This window comes from Cavia porcellus, unplaced genomic scaffold (assembly GCF_034190915.1).
Source record: "Cavia porcellus strain 051 isolate PalLab524CR breed Dunkin Hartley unplaced genomic scaffold, mCavPor4.1 scaffold_25, whole genome shotgun sequence".
Classification (NCBI taxonomy): Eukaryota; Metazoa; Chordata; class Mammalia; order Rodentia; family Caviidae; genus Cavia; species Cavia porcellus.
Window position 1 is genome coordinate 15723757 of NW_026947508.1, and position 15112 is coordinate 15738868.

Consider the following 15112-nt stretch of genomic DNA (forward strand, 5'->3'; position numbering starts at 1 on the left):
TAAAGACAGTGCCCCAGACTGACACAGCATGTTTAGGAGGAAATGGTGATTAGTTTAATAGTGGTATATTTAAATTGGCATGATTGAGATTTCTAATTGGAAACCACTGAAAACATTAAGACTGAAATTTAGAATGTGGATGGACATAAATGTTTGGAAGTTATCAACCTGTTTTGGGGAGCTATTAACTCTTTCAGCAGATAAAATCACCTATGTAAAATTCTAAGAAAACATGGTCCAAGGATGAGAATGTATTGAGGGGAGGTGAAACTGTGATTATATGACTTTATGTGTTTGTCAAAATTCAAGAGAAATGAACGTTTAAAAGTTTTGCTAAATAACAATTCTTAAGAACCTGACTAAAGAAGGAAAAAAGGAGAGTGAATAATAGTGTTGAATAAGGAAGAAGATCAGTAGGAAACTCTGACCACTGATGAATTACCTAAGGCAAGTTCAACTTGCAAGTTGACATAATAAATTAGGTTTCATTAGCGGACTGGTGAATACAATTTAAAAGTGGCAGTCTGTTTTTGAGGAGTTTGGATAGGAGAAGTTAGCTTAAATGGTGGCTACATGGTACATGGGTCTGAGGGAGTATTCCAAGCCTGACAGCTACTTGAGCTTATTTATAGCAAGTAAGTCCTTACATGGAGTAAATTTATACAAAATTGCAAGAAAGAACCCGCTAGAGATATGAAATAGATTTGTAACTTGGGACAAAAGGTTGAAAAATGCATAGTCAGTGGCTTCAACATGCTAAAAGAGACAAAGTTATGTGTGGCAGGAGGAAGATGGGGCAAAATACAGCTTTTCACAACACAAAGATGATAAAAGGAAAGGGCTAAATGGGAAATAGGACTTAGTGGTAGCACTTATACCACACATTGTCCTTCTCCAGTACTATTCAGTCTGCTGGAATTTAAAAATGTGGAGGTAAGTACAATACCAATTTAATAAAAAGAGTTTTGCAGGTAGGTTTCTCCAAGAGAAAAATGAAAACAAAGTCTGAGATTTTGTAAAAAGAGAGCTAAGACAAGTTCTTTCTGGTAAGGGTGTTCTTTTGCCTGAAAAAGCATGGCCCTAGCCTCGCTGGAGTACCATGTCTGGTAAGTACAATTGTTACCAGAGGTAAAATGGAGAGAATGTACTAAACCTAGGCAAAAGTGGTTAAATTCTGAACAACAAAACATGTATGCCTACTCATGAAGATATGTAAGTTAGTTAGACCTCCAGTAAAAGAAATTTTGAGGTTTCCACTGCGGAGACTTCTATAAAAATTGACGCAAGGTATCTCATATGAAGGGGCAAGAGGGCCTTCACAAGACACTTGCTGGGAAGCTTGGTACAGAAACCTGTCAGTAGCCCCCCAACTCAGGTATCTGGACTCAATCTACAGCACAAAGAAGTACAGAATCCGACAAAGGACCAGTATTTTCCAGGATTTTACTGTGGAGACCAACGTGGAAAAAGTATACCTTGATGGAAACAGTTGACAAGCTAGGCAGAAAAAAAATCTAACTTATCTGTTCAAATCACCAAGAATGAGGCCTCTGCAAAAGCAACTTGAGAGTCACTGCTTTGCAGGGTGGTTCCGCTGAGTTGGTAGCTGACGGGGAAGCAGGTATGTTACCAATGTTTCAGAACGGATGTCTGCATAGGAATTTGACAAATCACAAGGGTGCACGGTAGTGCAGGGTTAGGCTGCGGGACACTCACACCACTGGTGATCGACTTTTGGCTCCACCAACTATACCTTTAGGGGCATTTCACACATTTCATTTATGTAACATGAGCAAACATAAGATGTATTTCCAAGTTCCCATTACTGCTGTTGATTTTCAGATCATTTTTAAAAATGTCTTTTTCACATTTTACTACTAAAGACTGATATTTATTTCCCTGGTTTCACGTCTGTTGTACTTAAAATGACTTTCATATGTTCACTGTTAAGAATAAAGCATGTATTACAAGAATTAGTTCTCTTCATTAAAGCCTATTCTCTGTAAACAAGTCTAAGCCAAAAGAAAGTGAGGGACCTTGGCTATTTTATAGATGGATGGTTTATAACATCTCTGAAAATATACGGTCATATCTTCATTTGAGAAATAAAATCTTCCATCTTATAACCTACAGAATCTGGAAATGCTCCTCCAACCTTAACGAGTTTATAAGAATGTAAGTTAAAATTTGGAAACCAGTCTTTAAAACTAAGCAGTTTACTTTTTAATACCCATAGTGGAGAACTGAGATCTTGTTGCTCACATAAAACTCTAAAGACTCTTAGAAAAGTGACACTTTTAGCTAGGTGCAGTGGGGAGCTCAGGTGGGAGAACCATGAGTCCAAAGCTAACTTGGGTTACACAGTGTATTTAAAGCCAGCTTGGACTATACACCAAGACACTGTCTTGAATAAAACAAAAAGTGACAGTTTTTCCTTGGAGAAACCAAACAAAATCAAACTCTACAGAAGCCAGTAAGACAACACAGAGAAAAATGTTTTGTTTCCACTAGTTCGATCACCCAGAAGAAATCACTAGTCACATCACAAGGAATACCTTCCCATTTTACTTACAGTAAATGTAGGTTTGGGATACTAACTTAGGTTTAGTTCTACCTCGTGCTATGCCCACAACATGTGACAGATCAAGTCACTATTTTTTTTTTTTTTGTCTTTTTCCTTTTTATCGGTACCGGGGATCGAACTCACGACTGCCTGCTTTACAAGGCAGGCGCTTATGCCGCTGAGCTAAATCCCCAGCCCCCAAGTCACTATTATTTTTACACGTAGAAAAATTTAGGTCACATTGTGTACATACCTGAAATTCTATAAAATGAATTTCTGGATTTCAGATATGGGGAATGCTTTTCCTCAAGGTTGAAACTCTTTCGTTCCCATTAAATATATTAAAATATACTAAAGACTCTCAAAGGCTTCAAAAAGACACCCCAATTAATATATCAGTTATACTGCATTGTTGAAGTGGTGTAAGTGAAGTAATAAGTAGTTGAAAATATGGCTTGTCTGTGAGGCTTGTCAGAACTCACTAAACATACAATTTTCATTTCATAGTGTTATTTTTTTCAGTCCCCCAAGCATACAGAACAGCTGCATTTTGATCCACTCGGGAATGTGTCCTTGAATAGTTACAAGAAAAAGGGAAGAGTGTGAGGTGCATGTGTGTGGATGGTTGCACTTACATACATGACACACATACATATGGAAATATCACACTCACCCCACTAATTGTACAACCAATAAATACTGATAGAATTATTTTTAAAAACAACAAAAAAATGTTTTCCAGCAGAACTAAGAAAAAGAACCAAAAGCTGTAGGTCTGACTTTACTGTAACTGATTATTACTATATGAACTACTCTGTGTATGTATTGTTGATGCATGACAACCTGTAGAAGCGAGTGGTTTTGAAGCCACCTCTGAAACACTGCATCCTCAGGCTGGGAGAGTAAACACTATTCTCAAAAGTCAGGCTAGGCTAGCACAGCTTTCCTTACCACAGCCTGCCTTGGAGCCTCCTAGCTGTGCTTTTATCTTGCTTATTCCTCTCTTACTTGGCCCCGTCTTGCTCTGCGGACCAACTTTCTCACACTCTTCACTTTTTCAAATATGCTTTACCACTGCTTAATTTGAAAAAAGGTCAATATTAAAAACTGACACCCAGAGCTGGGTGTGGTGGGGTACACTTGTAATATCAGCTACATGGGAGGCCAAGGGCAAAGGATCACTTGAATCCAGAACAGCACCAAGTTGGAGATCAGCCTGGGCAACACAGCAAGACACCTTTATCAATAAAGGAAGAAGGGAGGGAGGGATTGAGGCAGGGAGAGAGAAATGCAGGAAGGAAGGAGAAAAAAAATAGAAAGAAAAAAGATAAGACCAGACCACAATAAAACACGTATAAAGGATATCTAAACCAAATTATTATGATTCATTGGTTTCTCAAAGTTAATAAGATATAGTAAGTAAGTTGAGGTGTATATATTTAAAGATTGAAGGTAATTTTAATTTTCACTGTAAATTTCTGTGGCATTTAAGAAATTTTTTGGGAACTGAGAGGATCAAAACTATAGCTCTCAGGTAAGAGTGGTGACACAAGCCTGTAATCACAGTGACTGGAAGGCTGAGGCAGGAGAATCAATCACCATGAGTTTGAGGCCTGCCTGGACTACATGAGACCCTGTCTGAAAAACCAAAGGGCAACCCTACCCAAAAAAAAACATCCAACTTTCTACCACCAACAAAAAAAGAATATATTTGTGGTTTTGTTACTTTTTTATCTATGGCTTCATAATTTTAAAAATACTTAAATTGTATAGGTTCCAAAGGTTTATTTACTATTGGTTCTGAAGACATTAACATGTGATGAAGGGAAATTACAGAACTGTGAACGGTGGCATGTTCCTCTAATTCCCCACATTTGGAAAACTGAGGCAGGACTGCAGCTAGTACAAGGCCAGCCTGGATTATTTAGGAAGTCTAAGGACAGCCTAAACTACATACCGAGATCCTTACTTTAAAAAAAAAAAAAGGCAAAAAGATGGCAGTATAACTTCTCTCTTTTTTTTGTATATTTATCAGTTCAAAACAAAATGAAATATGGCACTAAAAAATGTTACAACATATTACTTCACATCTAATCCTGGGCACTATTTTTGAGGTTATCAGTGCATATACATGAAAAAAATTTTATTTACTTATTTATTTATTTTTAAAAAGTCTTTTTCCTTTTGACCGGTACCGGGGATCGAACTAACGACTGCCTGCTTGCAAGGCAGGTGCTTATGCCCCTGAGCTAAATCCCCAGCCCCATGGAAGTGAGTTTTTAATACATACCAAGTTTCTTACGTACTGGACTGTGTTCAAATGAGTAAGACACAGTCCTACTTCCCAAAGAATATGTTATTATTATTATTATTATTTTATCTTTTTCCTTTTTATTGGTACTGGGGATTGAACTCACGACTGCCTGCTTGCAAGGCAGGTGCTTATGCCACTGAGCTAAATCCCCAGTCCCGAATATGTTATTATTGAAGATTATTAGATACAGTTAAGTCTGCCTAATATTTTAAGAAAATCTGTGTGCTGCAGAAGTGGAGTACTAGCTCCTTACTTAGTATAATGGAAGTACTTTTTGATCTTAATCTGAATGCTTCCACTAACTAGCATGTTACTTCGTGCTATAGTTTTCCAGGAATGGTGGGATAATGTGTTTGAAGTAAGGGAATGATTTTGAGGGGATTAGTAGCAAAACTCACTTCCATGGGGCTGGGGATTTAGCTCAGCGGCATAAGCGCCTGCCTTGCAAGCAGACAGTTGTGAGTTCGATCCCCGGTACTGATAAAAAGGAAAAAGACCCCCCCGCAAAAAAAAGAAAGAAAAAAAAAATGAGTAGGAATATGATGTTGGTGCCATCTTGTTTTGCAAATATTTCAGTTCGGAGACATGATTTTTATTTTTTACTTGTATTCTCTATTAGTGTGTTTAAAACATTTGTCTTCATTAGCTTCTCTTTATTTTGAAACTACCACACCAGTAGGTGAGTAACTGAAAGGAAACCATTAAGGAATAAATTATTTTTCTTAGGAGAACATTTACCGCAACACCACCTAAATCATAGTTCTTTTTCGAAGGTTTACTCACAGCCTTAGGTTATCTCTCTACTAAGGAAGAAGGTTCTTAACACTGCCATTGTACTATGAATATTGATGCCAATGGAAACCAGTGTGTTGAGGAAGCAGGTGACTTGCATACACCTTGCACACAAATTTCTCCCTGTCCCAACTACTACGCATTGTTTGCGTTCTGCTCTAGCTTACTCACTATACTGAGCTCGGAGGCATTCTAGAGTGCCAAGGGAACAAACACCTCCATGGACACTGATTGTAAAGTAGCCCTCAAGAAATGAGCTGGGTAAGAAAGTATTCTGTATCTTGAATCAGGGATCAGGTTTCTGACTTTCCACATTTCCCTTCGATACACAGGTAAAACATAAGTGGGAGGATATTGGTGAACAAAACTGGTGTTCTATTATCAACCGTGGGGATGTACACATTTGCAGTGTGCTCCCAATCTACATATGTAGATTAACTTGCTAAGTATGCAGAAAACAAATTAAACGACCAAGGCAAAAGTTGCAAAAGACAGGATACGTTTTACAAACCAAACTTCCAGTATCGCTAGAGGCAAATGACTCAAGAATTAGCTGATAAACATCACCTAACTTCTGGCTAATCTTACTAAAATTTCCCATTATAAATTGATAAAAAATTAAAACTCGGAGGTCAGTTCTTAAGATCCTAGGTCAGTGGTGGTGCACTATGGCACACGTGCCACAAGAGAATGTTTGTAGCACTGAAAGCCCTAAAAGGTTCTTGGTCATCACTGCCATAGGTGACGCTATGGTAAAACAATTTCAATTAGGAATATAAAACATTCAAATATTAGTAACTTTATAAAGACTTAAGATAAGGTGAATTGTTTAACAGTAAAAGTGGGAAAACATTAAACTTGTGATTTAATTAAGTGGGCACTTTTATTTTGCAAAAAAGTGGTATATGCCTGTAATCCCAGCACTCTTGGAAAATGAGGCAGGAGAATCACAAGTATGAATGTATGGTAGCTTTGACACTTTGCTGACTTTGTGAGACCCTATCTCAAAACAAAAAGTAAAAACTGGCCTAAGGATGTAGCCCAGTGCCAAAGTCCTGGGTTCAATCCTCAACATACCAAATAAAATACTGTAGTTATAAATCTTTGATAAACTCTGATTGTTTTCCTAGATCTAAGATTTAAAAGAAGTATTACATAGAGGGGAGCTCCTTTATAGACTGAATGGGTTTTTCAAATTTGAGAAGACAAGCCAGGCATAGTGGCGCACGCCTATGACCCCAGCACTCAGGAAGCTGAGGCAGAAGGATTGCCGAGAGCTCAAGACCACCCTTGATCACAGAGAAGGTTCAAGGCCAGCCTGGACTACATGGCAAAACTCTGTCTCAAAACATAAAAACTAAAAAATTGAGAAGACAGGATTAGGTACTATGGACCATACTAGTTTAGGTTAGTTTTCAGCCCCAAAGGAACAAAATTAATCACTGAGGAAATAACTCATATGTACGAAGTATAAACAAAACGACCCAACACGTACAGAGACATATACCTTGGAGGCATTTAGTATATTTGGAAATTCTCATTTGCATTTTTAGACAATGGAGTAACTCTTTTTGCAGGCTGTACTAAAACACAAACACACCACTGAAGAAACCAGACTAGGAATTTCAGCATTCATTCGATGTTTCTGGAAGTCAAGGAAAGTAGCCAATTAAAAAATAACACAAACACTGTCTCTTCTTGTTCAGCAAGCATAGAATTCTTAATGGCAGAATAGCTTACCTGAGACAGGACTCTTTCTTGAACTTAAATTCTGAGAATCCATAATTTCTTCTGTTTGTCCATCTGTTTCTATCTCAGTTTTGTTTTGAATCTCTTTTGTATCTTCACTAAGGCAAGTTCTTAGGCTCTCTTCCTCTTCCAAGGCTCTCTGGACTACAGAGGGAGCACTCAGAATATTAACAGTAGTGGTGGCAGCAACAATGACTGAAGTGGGAGGAGAAGCTGGAGGAGTTGGAGGAGCTGGAGAAAAGGAAGAAACTGTGGAAGGGGTGATGGGAAGTGGAACCCGCTCCACTTTCATTTCTTCTGGGGGGTTTTCCAGAATTTCCAATTCAAGAGTCAACGGTAACACCTCATGTTTTACCATTTCCACAATGCTTTCTGTGGCTGGAGACTTTTCACTAACTCCATTCATTTCATTAATTAGGTTAGTACTAGAAATCAGTGGAATATCATTAGGTGCTACACTACAGGGTTTCTTGCATATATCATCATCAATTTCAACTGTTGGTGAAGGGTTTGATGTTTCTAGGCAAGATTTGGGGTTGGGTATAGGAACTATATCTTCTTTTGAGGAAGAGAGTTCATGTCTGTCGTCTACAGCAGCAGTGAATATTGGTTGACTAATAAGAGTAGCAGAGGTGGGGGAAGCAACCGTACTTCGAACAACTGGAGAAACTGTGGTAGGAGACGGAGGCAGAGGAAACTCTGGGATGGATTCTACTGTAGCAGTCTCAGAGGTCTGGCCTGCTTGTTCCTTCTTCTCCCCACTGAAGACTAGCCTAAGGACTGGGGAAGGAGACTTTAACACTGGATCTGGTTTTGGCTTCTCTTCTGGAGAAGAAAAAAGAAGAGACAGGAGTTTTACAAATAATTCTTGGACCAAACACTCTACTGTATTGCCTTAGGTCAATTGTTTTAATCTCTTACCCTACAAAATGGGCAGTAGAAAAGAGAACAAAATACTAGATTTATTCTGATACTGCAGGAATATTTTCATGTATCATTATTTCTAGTTACACGTAACTATTACTATTATTGGTCTTTAATAAAGTAAAATAAAAGTTTATTTTGTGTAAATAGTGTGCGCTAACTGAATGTGCCACTGGAGCTCCTGAAAGTTTATTTTCGAATTAAAGAATCAACTCACCAAATGATTATAAGAACATAACACAAAAGTTCATCAAAACTAGAGCCAAGGGCCCAGGGACATTGCTCAGTGGTACAGCACCCACCTGGCAAGTGCAAGGTCCTGAGATCTTGTATCAAAAACAAAACAAAACAACAACAACAAAAACCCCTACAGCTAATTTGTTCTTTAGGTTAGGATAACCATCACTACTACTGTGTTTGTTCCCTATGGTAAATTTTTCCTACCAAGGATACATTAGTCTATGTATTTTGGCACTTGGGAGAATTTGTCTATAAAAAAATTGTATGACATATTAAAAAAACTTTAGTGAAACTTATTTCTTTAACATAAAAAATAGTTTTGATAGAATAAAACCAAAGGAAATTTAGACTGCTTCCAGCCTGGTGCTTCCTTAGCAAGATAAGAAGGTTCACTGGAAAATAGATACTTACATGGGGATGTTTACCAATTGTCAACAAAAATTGTTGGCACTACTGAAATACTTTCTAAACTGAGACATTCCTCCAGTATTCTTTATGTATCAGTGAAAGTGAATCTTTACAACAAATTATAGTTAAATAAGTTTGTTAAAGAGTATGTTCTGTTAACCAAATAAAGACAGTAAACATTATCACTAAGTTGTTAAAGATTAGTTTCGTCACTTCTACTGTACTTACTATCCTTTGAATTCTTTTAATTAATGGTAGAAATAAGATGAATAGGCTTTCATTATAGAATCTCTTAGACTAAATGGCTAAGGTAAGGGACAAAAATATGCCATTTTTTTGTGTGTGTCTATCTTCTACATGAAGCACATTCATGTAACACCTGCTTATTTAACCATATCTAATGAAGATAATTTCCAAATCACTGAAATTATGTCCATACAGGTCACCCAGATTATACAATACCATTGTGAATATGTATCAAAATAATACCATTCATGATCACTGACTGGAACCTATATATAATAAATTTAAAGCTAAACTGAAGAAAACAATGATTCTCACATTAACAACCTACTAAGAATATCAATTCAGCAATAAATTTTGGGAAACAAAATTTGAGAGTTAAAAATAAAAGATCTACAAGTGATAAAATTTCTACATACTCGAGAAAAATGTAGTACTAAAAAATTAGAAACAAATTTCATTTTGAGATTCTCTAAGTCTTTTAACTCTTTTTATAAAGCATTACATATATACAACAGATGAGTAGAACACAATAGATCTAAATAAAAAACATTTATTCTACCCCTCAAATGTCTTTTTTATTAACAGTTCAGCCAACTTTAGGAAATTTGTAGGACTTCATGCATAAGTATTTTTCCTACGGAAACAATCATGTATCAAAAACAGAGGTCTAAAATATGTTCAGCAATCATACAGTGGGAGTGGAGGAAGGAATAAAGCCCATGTCTAACAAAAAATTTATTAAATAAATAGCGGCATACTGTTCAATATTTAAAACAAGGTTTTAAAAATGTTCAAAGGATACAGCTTTTTTCCAAGTATGGCCCAAAACTGTTCCCATTTTTCAGATTGGAAAACTGAAGGTGGTAGAGATTAGTTACGGAGGCCAGGTCACATAACTAGCAAATGTACAAGTATGAGAATGCTTTCAAACCCTACATTCTTCTATGAAAATAAAAAGTATTTAGTGAATCAGCAGTCAGATGACTATGGAGCTGCCATCATATTCTGTTGCCTAATCACATCTTCAGTAATGACATTTCCATTGAGAAAGAAAAAATTTGACTGCAAAATGAAGAGGCTACTATATTTTTTAACAGAAATCACTGAAAACAGTGAATGTACTTATCTTTCATCAATTTTATAATATTTTTTAAAATAAAAATTTAAAAAAGTATTCAGTAAAAACATTTCTAAAATGTAATGAGCACTTCTTAATGAGTACCTAAATTACATAAATTGGGGTTTTAAAAAAAAAACTACTGAGGGCTGAGGTGTATCTCAGTGGTACAGTCCTTGCCTAGCATGTTAGAGGCCCTGGGTTCCATTCAGCTCTGGGTAGACGGATGAATGGATGAACGATTGTGAAAACTATTTTACATATTGGCAGGTTATCAGCAGAATTATAGAACAGTTTTTCAGTTTCAGATGAACAGTTCAGTTCACATGAACAGACAATGAGTAGCCCCAAAGAATTATCTACCTATAAAGCTCTAAAATCTGTATTTGAAACACTAGGTTTTCATTTTAAGGTAATATGAAATATTTTCCAATTCGCCCTTATCTAAGTAATGTATTAGCTGGAGATGTTGATTTTTGTTATTCAAATTTCCATTGATCAAAAAGAAAAAAAGTACTGAAAACCTAAAAATTTTCCATTTCTTCTTTTGGTAATCTAGACTTGATATGACAAAGTAAGGATCTTAAAACTATACATCTTGATGTTGTTTTTCATAAAATAGCTACAACAGGTAATAATTCTGTGTTTAGCCGTATAAGAACTACCACAATCAGACTGTATTATGACCATTAAAAAAAAAGTCGTAGCACAGTTATGAAGCAAACAAGCAAAGATAATATTGGGGGGTAGAAAAAAAGTCTTTCCCAACACCTGAAACTGTACTTCGCACAAGGTAAATGTCTTTAATATTTAAAAGATAATTTTAAGCTTTATGAGTCCTCCTTTAACTCCAAACGCAGCTGAAAGAAGAATGTAACAATGCAACTTTTAGAAGCATGTCAGGTTACAATTCATTTCCTATATTTTAGTTTAAAACTATCTTACATAACAAATACAATATAAAACTTCATCCTGTTATAGATTTGTTTCTTGTGTTTTGTTTTTGCTTTTTTGACACAGAGTCTCACTATGTATTTCTATGTACTGAACTCACTACATAGCACAGGCTGAGCTTGAATTCACCTAGATCCTCCTGCTCGTTTTCCCAAGTGCTACAATTACAGTCATCTGCCACTACACTTGGCAAGTTTTTTTAAACCTGGCTTTTAATACTCACAGGAAAAATTAACTTTCTGTTTTAAAAGTATCATGTCATGTTTGATTGCATGTTTCAGACAGTCTCACTACTTAGTTCAAACTGGCCTTGAACTCCTGGAGATCTTCTTGCCTCACCTCCTAAGGGCTGGGATTACAGGCCTGCGCCACCATGCCTAGCTCATATCATCTTTGTATGATGTAAAAAAAATTGAAATCATATATTCACCATTCAGAATGCTTGTAAGAGTGATCAATATGTAGTCTACTTCAATGTCTTTAATATTAAATACTTTTTTTTGGTCTTTTTCTTTTTTATCGGTACCAGGGATCAAACTCACGACCCCACACTTGCAAAGCAAGCGCTTATGCCGCTGAGCTAAATTCTCAGCGCCAATACTTTCACTTTTATGTGGCATTTCTAATTGTCCCTGGTAATCAGGAATGAAACCAGGGCCTTCACACTAAACTATATCCACAGGTCTTATTTATTATTATTATTACTATTTATTATTTTTCAGACAGGGTCTCACTAAAAGATTGGTATACTGCTACTTTGAGCTAGAATTTATGACCCTCTGTAGACCTGGTATTATTACGGGATAAACCACAATGCCCAGCATTATTTTTTTTAAATTGTGAGAAAGTACACCTACTCACAGCTAGCTATATACTAATAAAGGATTTGTAGGAATGTGTAATTCAAGAAATCAAATAACATACAAAGTCAACCAAAAACTGCATACACATTTTAAGGGGGAAAAAAGTATGATGGTTTTCAACAGATGGTATTTACCTCAAGTAGGGGACCATAGAGAATGCAATATATTGCAGAAAGCCCACTACACGGTCTAGCCCTTTGAGAAAATACTGAAAATGCATGTTCAGTAATCTCAATGACCAAGGTTATCCAAGCAGCATTTTGCTATAATAATAAATATGTGGAATCTAACAGTCACCACTTTGAATACCTGTTTTAATTGTATAGGGCATGTATTAATTTGAATAAATTTACTATTAAAATATTTAGACAAGGTTTTCTTCTCCTGAAGTGTGTATAAATTTTTTTCACACTCTACATTTACACGATTTGTATTTATTTTCAGAGCACAGACAGAAAAACTAGAAAGCATGCTCAGTTACTTGTTTTACCTGCCCCAATGAGGTCAAGCTAAAATCCAAAGAGGTAGAAAAGAAAGGCTGCGATATGCCACTTTCTAGCATGACATTTGCCTTAAAGTTTTTCTATTTATATCCCAAAACGCATTATATTTATTTCAATCAACACTGGACACTTGAGGTTGAAGGTCAAAAGGAGAAGGCATTAAAATTATTATTGTACCAAATGATAATTATAGTTTTTCATATGCTCCATATGTCTTGAAAATAATATTGCAAAATAGGTCTTCACTCAATTTTTTTTTCAATTCTTATTTTTATTTATTTTTTTTAATCGTACCAGTGATTGAATTCAGGACCGCCTGCTTGCAAGGCAGGTGCTTATGCCACTGAGCTAAATCCCCAGCCCCTTCACTCAATTTTATAAATGAATAAATTAGGATATATAAATTGTCCTCACTCAATACGAAACACCTAGTACATATTGGAGCCTTAATCTGAACTCAAGGCTTTCTCAGAAGCTATAGAAGCCAATCTTATAAGAAAAAACATTTTATCTTTTATAAAAATACCAACATACACAATACATACTGAATGTATAAATTAATCTATATTGTTTTTGTAAAACAATATGTCATTCCCTCCCCCATTTTTTTTTTTAATTTAAAGCAACTTGTGTTTTATCTATACATACATGTTGACAGGGAAGTATTAACACAATGTAGGAAACTTTTAACTAATCATTCAAAGTTTAGTTTCATAGATGCAGAATGTCTTCTGTTTCAAAACTTGTTTAAAAGTAGTATCTAAATAATAGATGTTTTGCTCTTGTTCTTAATGCTTGAGGGCAATGTAATTAATAAAAAGAGATTAAAGAGGGAGGAAAATAGTTGCATACAAACCTGGTTTCTGGTCGCTAGCTGCAGTGACCGCAGTGCTGGCAGCAAGATGAGCATTCTCCACAGTCCCATACGCTACAGGGCCATGCTCAGGGACCTGGCTGGGCAGCTGCTGGGATTTAAAGTACAAAAAGGGTGATAATGAGCGTGCGAACACAAAAACTAGCAACATGGAACCTAAATAAGGGTGTAAGACAGAGAAAGGGAGAAGGTCACAAAATTAAACGAAAAGCAAGGAAAAAATACATAGGTCACTTTAATATATTCAAACAGTACAGGAGAAGACAGGGAAAAGAAGGAAATAGGAAGCAAAAAAGGAGAAGGAAAAGAAGATAATTACTATTAACCAAAGCAGAAGACAGCACAATTAGTACATTTCATTCTCCAGTGTTCCTTCTAAGGCAAGCTGACTTTTCAACTTAATAATAAATATCACACTAAGAGGGACTTAACATCTTTCCAAAGACAAAGGGGTCTGATCAAGTTCACATCTGAACTATCTGGGCAAAGGAGTTCATCAGCCAAAAGTAGAACAAACAAGTTATGAAGGATTTAAAAAATAGCTACCAATTTAAGAAAACAACATGGAAGGCTTGTAATTTTGTTAAATGCCCTTGTTGTGATCATACAGAACTGTCTTGAGATTCTGTGTCAAGAAATAAAATCAGAAACCGAATTCTCAGAATTGAAGAAACTCGTTTTTAGCCATTGCATTGAGTGAAAAATACCCAAGAAAATCCAATCAAGAAGGTTGACAACATTGCAGCCATTGTGCAACTTAGAGGGAATGTTTTACATGGGAAAGGACAGGAACACGTGTTCTACATCACATTCCATGGAGGTATGTGTTTTGGATTTGAGGTTACACAAAAGGCATATGATGAAACAGTGTCTTTTAAGGTCAATGTTTTGTTATTGGAACAGAGTTCTCAGCACAATTTTGTGAGATTATCTGGGGGTAAAATGGGGGAGATGAAGATGTCGTTCAGGGTGGATAGGGTTATTTAGGTTAGTAAAAACTATGGTAAAGTCCATAGTCTCAATTCTTAAGGAGAGAATATAAGTGAAACGGACCTATCATTTTTATGACGACAGGTGTCATTTAAGAAACAATGCTTTTCAGGGAAGTATAACATGTAATTCATTATTTGACTACATACGGACTATACAGACAGAACGATAATAGCAAAGGAGGAAATTTTAATTTCCATCTACTTATTAGATCAAGAAAAGTGCTCATATACCACAATTAGATCTAAATAAAGAATACTATGATTGTCTTTCCATGTATAAAAAAATGAAGAGAATTACTGTTTTTATTTTGAATCATGAAAAATAAGTAATAATACCACAATTATTCTACTCTGAATGCTCAGTGGGGAAAATTTTAGTATTACAAATTTAAAAATTAGGATAACTTCATAACTAAAAGTGCAAATACAGACTGTTAAGTTCTATTGGCTGAAAACAGATCTAAAAAAAGAGAAATTCTATATTCCTAGTATCTATTAAAGTTTTTTACACTTCCCATTTAAGAACGATTTGTATACTACCTGAAAAGAAAAAGATATTAATTATTCCAATTG

General features: G+C 35.8%; 1 protein-coding gene across 27 annotated transcripts in view; it reads right to left on the minus strand.

Annotated features, from left to right (window-relative positions):
• Eif4g3 (eukaryotic translation initiation factor 4 gamma 3) overlaps window positions 1-15112 on the minus strand; it is a 318850-nt gene that overhangs the window by 109392 nt on the left and 194346 nt on the right. For 21 of the 27 annotated variants that reach the window (XM_063235683.1, XM_063235682.1, XM_063235687.1 and 18 more), the window contains 2 exons: window positions 13530-13638; window positions 7410-8243 (listed from right to left, as the gene is read on the minus strand). In XM_063235683.1, coding sequence (XP_063091753.1) covers window positions 7410-8243; window positions 13530-13638 — 943 coding nt within the window. Of the gene's footprint in view, window positions 1-5637; window positions 7315-7409; window positions 8244-13529; window positions 13639-15112 lie in introns of those variants that run through there. The other 6 variants (XM_063235679.1, XM_023565723.2, XM_063235673.1 and 3 more) reach the window with 2 other exon arrangements.